We start from the raw sequence: 9,355 nt of genomic DNA on the forward strand, positions 1-9,355 counted from the left end.
TGGCACATAAAGAGAATCATTCTTCCAATTCAAAGCAAAAATAGACTGAAATGTTTGCACTATAACACGTTTAGCACCATGCCATACATAAGCCCTTGAGATTCCCTGCATAACATTGCACATATTAAGGACAGTAATCACGCAATGTCAAATGTCCATGCAACAATTCGAACTTTGCATTAAAAAAATTATCAAAATCAGAATATAGTTACAAACTCGAGATTTTCTCCGTTGCCAAGCGAATTCCACGTTGTTCCTACAGCATCCATCTATATTAGTAATAACCAACAGTTCTGGTGGATTCATATTGTTTCTGTTGGTCATCATCACCACCTTGATTTATGAATACAATTCGACCTGTGTATCAGAACGAATAGAATTGCATTAAGCATCTTCATATTAGTTCTCACGCAATCTTCTGTCATTTGACAACTACATTTTAATCATGGATCATATCAACCACGGCTAAAGGGCAAGACTTGAAAGAAAGTATGTAGAAAGTGGCTTAAAATAGTTGTTCAAGAGCATTAACCCAATACACATATCAATGATTTCAGTTCTTGGAAGTTGCAAGAAATGCACCAGGCATAAAATTGTCATATCTCCTAGATCCATCAATTGACTGTTAGGGACTTTGGGTATTATGGGGTGCCCAAAGTCCTACATCAGTAGTGTGAGAAGAGTGGTTCTTCCCCATTAAAGCTGGCTTTTAAGGTGCAGTTTTCCAATTTCCTTAGGTATAAGGTATATAACATTGACAATCCAACATGTCATACACAATTAACAGTAGGTTGTACATTGCTGAGCTGAAAATAGGCAGTTGCTCAATAGAACCGAAATGAAGAACTGTTGGAAGTTGAATACATACACACTTTCACTTCAAGCTGACAACATATGGATTCTCCTAGCATAGCATAATGAAAGGGATCTAGAATTGATTTTTTTTATGTCATTTTTTTAAATTTCTATGTTATACCCTCAACCAAGATATTATCGGGTGAAAATTTATGAAATATCCTATTCCTAATTTTAACATTTATATTTTCCACCTATTTTCTATCATCTATCAATAAGAATACTGTACTTTATTTTCTCTCACTTTTCAGTAGCAGCGAATTTGCAGAAAACTTTCTAACGCTATTCACAATATATAGGTCCCTAATCTCTAATAACATATAAAAGTGTTAGTATGGTATCAAGTAGGAGCTGTGAGCTAGTGTACAAGACAGAACATTGAAACAAAAACAAAAACCTTCTGCATAGTCATCGAGTGGGAGTTTTGACCCAATTAGCTTGTTTAGATAATATCGTAAGCAACAATCCTAGACCATTTTCTTTTCAGCAGAACTCGGAAAACCAGAACAAACCATGCCAGCGACACAAGTCACTATATAAACAGTGCAACCCTACACTACAGAGCCACAAGCCCACAATGACAACATCACGCATATGGTTAGGCATCTTTATCATCCAAGTTCCAGCTACCTACCCACATTTAACTAATTTGCAACAGACAAACTGTATACAAGCATCACAGAAACGAAAGTCAAAACTGAGAAAACAAAAAGACCTATGGATTTATGAACAAAGAGAAGCAATTAAATACAAAGTCAACTAGGAAACAAACAGCAGAGAATTACTTAAGAAATCAAACCAGCACTAATGAAAAAAAAAATACCATTTCTCCGAACAGCAACCTCTCTAACTCGACGGACAAGACCAGTGACCGGATCTGCGAAAACCTTGGTCTCCAAGTTTCCCTCCACATACAAGATTGAACTACAACAAATGAACAGACAATTCATCTATACATAAGAAGAATTATTTTGCCAGAATTTGTAAATATCCAAACAAGGGTTTGTTAATTGTTTACCCTGGAAGAACAGTTTTCATTGCAAGATTTCCAAGCCTCTGGGGATAAATGCAAACACGGTGCCACTGAACGGCGCCCCGGTTGGCGTAGTCAGAGGGTTTCTCACCTTCGAGAGGCCTTCGATTATTGCGGATCCCACCGGTCCCAATTGACAGCAGAGTCATCACTGTCCCACTCCTCAGCTTCTTCTGAACCGGCTTCTGCCCAGCCTCACCCACCAGTATAGCCTTTCAATAACAAAGCAACATTATTCAAACAAACGTACAAGTAATTAATTGATTGATTAATTAATCACTTAACTAATTGATTAATTCATCCAATTGAATCATGATTAAGTGAAACCTAAGAAGAATTTCGAAATACCAGACCCTGTAAATGCCAACATCGAGGCCATTCTCGAGGGGGCGATCGAAGAACTTTTGCTGCTGCTGCTGCTGTTCAGAGGAAGAATCGGGTGATGTGTCTGAGTCAGGGAGGGATGACTCGTCCGAGTCAGAAAGGGGGTTGGTGGTGGAGAAGTGACGTGGCAGGTTGAGTTTGTAGGGGTTTCGGGCGGAGAGAAGAGAACGATAGAGCTTCCTTGAGATGGAGGTGAAACCGGAGGAGCTCGACATTTTTTTGGTTGAGTGTGTAGTTTGCTCTGAATTTCGATTGTCTTAAACCCTACACAACTTCCAAGCAAACCCTAAAACCCTTACGTTTCAAAACCCGAAAAATAAAAACAACGACGCCTGAGAGATTCGAACTCTCGCGGGGAAACCCCATGTACTTAGCAGGCACACGCCTTAACCACTCGGCCAAAGCGTCGGATGGGATGTTGGCACCTATAACCCTTATTATTGTCAATTTGATGAATGAAAAATCAAATAAATCATTAAGTCTTGAAAGAGTTATTAGTTCTCATATATTTTAGATATAAAAATTTAGATATCTAGCGTTTTAGAAGTTTAAAGATATTTTTGCATTTTTAATTAGTCATAAATTTATTTGTCTTTGAGTTAAAAATTTGAGAATTATTTTTCTCTTCATCCTATCAATTAAATTATAATGTATTACAAAATATTTATGCCACGTATTATTAACTTTTTAGAAAAATTTTAAATGTTCTTGAAATACCGATATATCAGTATTTTTAATTATTGATCTTAATTATAAAAATATATATAATATTTATTAATTAAAATTAATGTTTAAATTACTGAACACCTTTCCTAATTTATTATCTAACAAAAGGAAAAATTAATCTTATTTTTAGTGTGATATGGAACAAGGTTTAGCCTTTAGAGTAAGTTATGAGCAAATAGCTGCCATAAAACATCAACCATTTCCACGTTTCTTATCCACAAAATCTCCTCAGTATCCATCATTCTATCTATTCTTCTCCCTCCCTTTACTTTTCCAAATCCCATAATCTCATTGCACCTGCTACAACTGATGCAGACACTAACATAAACCAGTTCCTAAGCAGTGCCAAAACCACCATAGAAATGATACAAAACACAAGAGCTTCATTACCTTCCCCACAACCATTCAACACTCCAACCCGTTCTTCAGCACCAACCCCTTTGCCATTTCAGCTCCTACCCACATCCAAATCTTTCCCAACAATCAAACAGCAATGCAGTATATCGCGTAGGGATCTCGCAATCTACGGCAACTCTTGCTTGCTACTTCTGTTGGGTTCTCAGGGAGTGGAAGTTTCCAAAGCAAGAGCAGAGGAAGAAGTTGCTGTTACTACCAACACAAGCAACATTGATCAACAAGAAGAGAATAATGTGAATGCCACCACTCCTAACTGCACTGAAAGAAAACCAACCAAGCAAGTGTTCTTGGATGTATCGATTGATGGCGAACCTGTTGGAAGGATTACCATAGGTCTCTATGGAGATGATGTTCCAATAGGGGTCAATAGGTTCAGCAAGATTGTGAGTGGAGCTGCTGGCATTAGCTACAGAAGAAAAGAGTTTGTGAAGATCATGCCAAATTACGTGCAGCATGGTGGGCTTAGATCCTATGGGGTGGACGCCGAAATCGCAAAGGGGACAGGGAGTGATTTGGCTGCTGATACTCTGGTTGGGGAGTGGGAGAGACAGTATGAGACATGCTCTGGGGCTAAGAATGTTGCTGGGAGTGTTGGAATTGTTGTGAGAGACCCTTCAAAACCGCCTCCGAAACTGAAGCTGGTTGCAAGAAAAGGGAAGCTGGAGATTGATCAGGAAGAAGTTGGAGCTGATCCTAACGGGACAGAGTTTGTCATTGCCACAAAGGATTCACCAGAGTTGGATTCTTCTACTCTGGTGATTGGAAGAGTAGTAGAGGGAATGGAGGTTGTGAAGAGGATTAGTCAAGTGAAAACGGTACAAGAGAATACAAGCTCTCCTTATTTCAGGTGAGTCAAACAGACAAAGACTTTGCAATTTAACATAAGTAAATTACACTAAATCCCCCTATAATATGTAATATTGATGTAACAGGGTGGCAAAGCTAATAGGAGACAAGAGAGCTGTTGTAGCAGAAAGAGGATTCAACAGGCCTTATTCAAAAATCATAATTACAAACTGTGGTGTATTAGCCTAGCACATCTTCTTCAGTTGATTTTACAGTGTCAATGTAAGGGAACATATAATCGTTCAATAACAATCTCCTTTATCATCAAAGCTGATCGTAGTGTCTGCCATAGAAAAATGAGGAGAAAAAAGATTTACAGCCCAATTCCAATGGGCAAAGTAATTGGGAATCATAAGAATTAAGATGTAGCAAATTTAGTTTCTTTCGTTATGAGGGGGATTGGCCGAGATATATTATCTCTAAAACAATATTGAACTTTTGTTACAACCATTACACAAGGTTTAAAATGAAATAACATGCTATTGGCAATTTGGCATGTAATTACACAAAGAAACTACGGTGAGGAAAAGAGGAAGTATGTCAGAATCGGAACACCCTCTTTTACCCAAGCCCAGACTACCTATGCTCTGTATTTTGGCTTGCAATGTGAGCAAGCTTTCTTCTAGTAGATGGAGACAAGAAAAGCTTCTTAACCGAACTTACAGGGTCATCCACCTGCATAAACACACACAATTTGGTAAGATGCTGAACTTCCTCATGTGACAATTCCACTAAAAAAAAGGGCAAACAATGAAGAAATAAAAGGGAGGAAAAAAGGACATAATAAAGAGTATTAAAATTTATTAAACTCTCATTTCCATGATTTTTATTAATGGGATTGGCAACATTCACTTTGCATAAATAGACAAAAGATGGTCACGTTAACCTTGACTCTTCTATACCAAATTCAAACCCTTATATTTTAGTAATTGGTTTCAAGTACCAATCATAGGTTTGTCAAAGTTGAATGCATCACTTTTCTAATGAAATTAACATAAGGTCAAACCAAGCACTCTTATTCATGATGTTGCGAACTACCAATTTATTATAGTATGCAATAGTCTGATTCATAATAAATACCTTAACAATGAGCATAGATGTTGGAGATTTATTTGGTGAATGTGGAAAATGATTTTGCTGATGAAACAAAGCAGATAATGTTTGTTTCCACCCTGGCTCCATGTCATCTATGGATGCAATCCAGGGGCAGAAGTATCTGTGATGCCTGATTGGATTAAATTCCATTGTTTTATCAGCCGTGGTTGATTTCATGTCTCTTTCTGTGTAAAGCAAAAGGAGAAAAAAATATTCTTAAACATTTCATTTATCTTACAATATCTACAAATTGTCTCTCACATAGTCACATTTACAGTCAATGGTAATAATTTATCAGGGAAAAAAAATGTAAGTACTGACCTAAACTACAATGTTGATCCTCCCTGTTGACAAAATTTTCTACGTTGTCTTTGGCCCCATAGTTTGAAAGACGATTTACTACTCCATCCGAATTCTTCTGTGAAACAAAAAGAGATTACCTTCAGTCAATCTTTCTGCACAGCAATATAGTTAACACCACTTGCAATTTCCAAAGAATACATCACATCATAAGTGCTTATGATCAAGCAAAGAAACTCTATCACTTGCTATACTTTCTTCAGTTTGTTATAAATTATGAATACATGATGCAATGATCTAGAGATAGAATTTTCTCTCGTTGAACAAATAAATTGTCCATCTGACAGAAAAGAAAACCAAAACTAACCTGCAAGCTACTAGGGTCACCTGCAGCCGAACTGTTCAATCCATCACCCTCATGATGGGTGCTCTCTGTAACATTATCCACTACAGGGTCACGAGCACTAGCTTTAGAACCAGTTTGATCATGTGAACTTTCCCTAATTTCAGATGACATGGGAACAATTTGTTTATTAGAAGCATCAACTATGTTATCATCAGGATTCTCCTGAATCCTGATCTTCTTCCGTGAATCTGACTGCATACCATCTCCATCAACAAAGACATGATCTCTAAAATCCGAGTCATAAGAAAGACGAGCCCTTAAATTCTGACCAATAACAGGCAGAGATATTATGGCTTTAAAATTTTGCTTTGTTGGAGGAGGACCCCCTGCAATCGTCATATTGAGACTAGAAGACATATCCTTTGACGAAGTTGCAATGTCAGACACATTATTTACACCCTGACCCTGTCTGTCTTGGATCACAGAATCGTTTTTGCAATTTACTTCTGCATACCCCACTATTCTGAGTGATTCGACAGGCCGAGGAATTGTGCTGAATGCCCACAATCCAACAGTAGCTCCACACAGGGTACATTCTAGAACTGCAGAATTGGGATCTAGTTGTTCTCCATTAGAATCCTTGAGGTTTTCATTCGTTTCAAAATTGTTGTTATCAGCAACTACTTGAGAACGGTCCAGAATAGTTGTACTTCTAACAGATTGCTCCTTTGTATCCTTGCAATCAACTATGTAAGGTAGAGGGCGAAGATTCCAACCACATAAACTTATAAGCTTTTGAGACTGCAAATAAACACCAATAAATTACATTAAAAAGGTAGGAATGAAAGAAGTGCCAACATACACAAAGATGTTTTCAAGAGAATAAATGAGACAATTGAAATTTGTTAATATAAACAAAGATCATTCATCTAATGCATTTATCATTAAGTCACTAGAACACAGAAGTACACTTGTTATTACCTGGTAATACAATTTGAGTTCCTCTTGACTACTAATAATTTCTATGTCAGAATTTCTGGCAGATCCATTTCCAAAATCAAGAAACAATGATTGTCCAAGAAAGTCTTCCAATAGTGGACTGTGCATGTGCTCTATAACTGAAGATGAAACATGTGGAAGAGCTGAGAGTTGCAAAAGAGAAGAACAGCGTTCTCTGAAATTGTCAACTAACACTGGAGGAGCTGTAGGAGGAAACCGTGCCAGTGTTTCACTGCAGGCATTGTCGATCCATGGGCAAAGTAACTTATGTCCATTATCTAACTTTAAGCTAAATACCCGGGCGGCTTTCTCCACTGAATTAATGGAACACTAATTAGAAAATCATAAAATTCATTATTCCAGTGAATTGTATAACAAGCATCAAGAATGGCATACCCTGCTGCTGGTTCCAAGATGCTGGTGTTGAGAAAAGCAGACGTGCTCCACATGCTTCACAGGCTATAGTGTCAATATCCACATTTATCCAACCCCTTCGAGCACAATTTACAGCACTTACAACCTGTAAATGGCATAAGTCAAAGCATAAGCCACCGTAGAGTAAATGTTACAAATAATATATCTATAAAGAAAGTTGGCAAAGGGAAGTAGGAAGCGTGAGGCAAGGGGCTTTCTTTGGTAATGGAGATGCCGTGCCATGGTAAAATTGACGTCTAAAAATTATAATTATTCTTCAAAATAAATTTTATAATAATATTTCACTTGTCGAGTTTGAATTCATTTGTTTCCTCAATACTAATTTTTTTCTTTTTTTTAACACTAATATCAACAACAGTGTATCAAACAAATATATTCTGGTCGTGAATAAAATTGATCAATTTATTTGCGCCGTCACAGAGTTTTTTCCTTCCTTAAACGAATGGAGAGTTCATTAAATTTCTGCAATACAAGCATAATGTTCCTTTTTTATTCAAGGGTAAATATAAATAGAAAAATCATATAATAATATTAAGAAAATGTTAAAAGTAATGATAAAGTACACCACACTAGAAAGAGACCATGATTTATAGATGGAAAATGAAAAGGTACCTTGGGTTTAGCAAACCATGATATAGATTTGAATGTGGCCAATCTTCTCATAAAGTCACCACGATCCCATGGACGACAAAGCGCTCCTTCAGTTGCTCCCACTGTGGCTGACAACGAGTGTGGTACCTCAGCAGCATCCCCTCTCAGATTCAGCTCCATTGTCCCCAATGAAGTTGAGTAAGGACGCTTCTTACCACTCAAAAGTTGCATGCCAGATGAACTGCAAACATATAAACACATTATTGGTTATCAAACTTAGATTCAGAATATGGATATCAGAGAAACATGAGAATCCACAAATTCAACTATCAGTGAATGAGTTTATATGCATGGACGAAGCACAGTGCAACAAGTGCTTCCAGCTCAGGCACTAACTGATTCTAACTAAATAACTGAACTGCCGCGAATATTATATTATCTATAACTACCACTAGCTAATCCTCAACTAGCAATCCAGCATAACTGAATAGATAAACACACAATTCCTAATATAAATACCTAGTTCAAACAAAACCTGATTTAAAAAAAATAAATAAAGATTCAGAAACAAGGAATTAAACTAAATCCTCAAACAAATCATTACACAGGCTAAAAGCTTCAAATCTTACGATGTCATACAACTCTTACAGTTACAGCTAAATTAAAAGATTAAAATGAAAGAAAATTTCAAAATTCAGACAAACTAATTGAGCATTCATCTGTGACACTATCCAGCATTTCATAAATGTTGCCAAACGAAACAACAGAATCGAAAGTTTCAAGCAAAATAATAATAATAAAACAGAATCGAAAGATTCAAGCGTAATAACAATAATAATGATAGAAAGGAAGGAAAAGAAGAAGAACCTGGAAGGTGATTTAGGAGTATGGAAAAGCTTATCCATGATTGAATGGAACTTCTTCTCGGAATCTTGCGCCATTTGGGTCGTGAAACAATAAAGGTTTTAAGAAGCAAAAGACCTTAAAGAGCTTCTTATCATGAATTTGCGTTTTTCTTTTATAATTAATTAAAAGCGTCTAAAAAGTAAAAATAAATGGTAGCGGCCACGGTGGTGCTGCTGCCTCTAGCGACGATTATTGAAATCCAGACCCACCTCCTCAACCCCATTTTTGCGGTTTTTGCTTAATTGGGCTTTTTTTGGGTTGGGCTTCATTTTTATTGTAAAAATGTTGTTATTCTTGTTGTTAGGAAATGTGCTACCGATGGGCCCATTACCCATTTCAAAAGATTAGGCAGAAGCCCAACAGTCTGAGAATCAATGATCTATTACCCAAAAAAACGTTACTCAAGGATCATTCTGTTCCAT

The 9,355-nt window shown here is 36.9% G+C and overlaps 3 protein-coding genes and 1 non-coding gene across 5 annotated transcripts; 1 reads left to right on the forward strand and 3 right to left on the reverse strand.

The window, feature by feature from the left end:
• LOC107469269 (single-stranded DNA-binding protein, mitochondrial) lies at nt 1–2,611 on the reverse strand. 2 transcript variants are annotated; one of them, XR_001588109.3, is made up of 5 exons: nt 2,242–2,611; nt 1,874–2,100; nt 1,679–1,779; nt 217–357; nt 1–105 (listed from the first exon to the last, which is right to left on the reverse strand). XR_001588109.3 is itself a non-coding variant. In XM_016088653.3 (4 exons), the coding sequence occupies exons 1-4, from the start codon at nt 2,485–2,487 to the stop codon at nt 275–277; spliced, it is 657 nt and encodes a 218-aa protein (XP_015944139.1). In that variant the 5' UTR covers nt 2,488–2,611; the 3' UTR covers nt 1–274. The 2 variants fall into 2 exon arrangements, 1 of the variants encoding a protein (XP_015944139.1); XM_016088653.3 differs by having other exon boundaries at nt 1–357.
• TRNAS-GCU (transfer RNA serine (anticodon GCU)) lies at nt 2,599–2,680 on the reverse strand. Its single transcript has one exon. It is a non-coding gene; the product is annotated as a tRNA-Ser (tRNA).
• Nucleotides 2,681–3,200: 520 nt separating this feature from the next.
• Nucleotides 3,201–4,530, forward strand: LOC107469263 (peptidyl-prolyl cis-trans isomerase CYP26-2, chloroplastic). The gene is made up of 2 exons (XM_016088641.3): nt 3,201–4,262; nt 4,348–4,530. Exons 1-2 carry the CDS (start codon nt 3,361–3,363, stop codon nt 4,448–4,450), a joined length of 1,005 nt encoding a protein of 334 aa, XP_015944127.1. The 5' UTR covers nt 3,201–3,360; the 3' UTR covers nt 4,451–4,530.
• LOC107469245 (uncharacterized) lies at nt 4,345–9,043 on the reverse strand. The gene is made up of 8 exons (XM_016088624.3): nt 8,895–9,043; nt 8,049–8,268; nt 7,398–7,521; nt 6,984–7,315; nt 6,024–6,803; nt 5,678–5,774; nt 5,342–5,541; nt 4,345–4,936 (listed from the first exon to the last, which is right to left on the reverse strand). Exons 1-8 carry the CDS (start codon nt 8,966–8,968, stop codon nt 4,838–4,840), a joined length of 1,926 nt encoding a protein of 641 aa, XP_015944110.1. The 5' UTR covers nt 8,969–9,043; the 3' UTR covers nt 4,345–4,837.
• Nucleotides 9,044–9,355: the final 312 nt, after the last annotated feature.

This window comes from Arachis duranensis, chromosome 1 (assembly GCF_000817695.3).
Source record: "Arachis duranensis cultivar V14167 chromosome 1, aradu.V14167.gnm2.J7QH, whole genome shotgun sequence".
Lineage (NCBI taxonomy): Eukaryota > Viridiplantae > Streptophyta > Magnoliopsida > Fabales > Fabaceae > Arachis > Arachis duranensis.

What these genes read in the sequence shown, in the direction of transcription:
- LOC107469245 (XM_016088624.3), bottom strand. Translation starts at nt 8,968, where the DNA reads ATGGCGCAAGATTCCGAGAAGAAGTTCCATTCAATCATGGATAAGCTT. An exon ending in ACTCCTAAATCACCTTCCAG is followed by an intron (nt 8,269 to 8,894) that starts GTTCTTCTTCTT and finishes ATATGTTTGCAG; the next exon opens with TTCATCTGGCATGCAACTTT. An exon ending in GTGACCCTAGTAGCTTGCAG is followed by an intron (nt 5,775 to 6,023) that starts GTTAGTTTTGGT and finishes TTTGTTTCACAG; the next exon opens with AAGAATTCGGATGGAGTAGT.
- LOC107469269 (XM_016088653.3), bottom strand. Translation starts at nt 2,487, where the DNA reads ATGTCGAGCTCCTCCGGTTTCACCTCCATCTCAAGGAAGCTCTATCGT. An exon ending in TCGATGTTGGCATTTACAGG is followed by an intron (nt 2,101 to 2,241) that starts GTCTGGTATTTC and finishes TGTTATTGAAAG; the next exon opens with GCTATACTGGTGGGTGAGGC. An exon ending in GGTTGCTGTTCGGAGAAATG is followed by an intron (nt 358 to 1,678) that starts GTATTTTTTTTT and finishes TCTGATACACAG; the next exon opens with GTCGAATTGTATTCATAAAT.
- LOC107469263 (XM_016088641.3), top strand. Translation starts at nt 3,361, where the DNA reads ATGATACAAAACACAAGAGCTTCATTACCTTCCCCACAACCATTCAAC. An exon ending in ACAAGCTCTCCTTATTTCAG is followed by an intron (nt 4,263 to 4,347) that starts GTGAGTCAAACA and finishes TTGATGTAACAG; the next exon opens with GGTGGCAAAGCTAATAGGAG.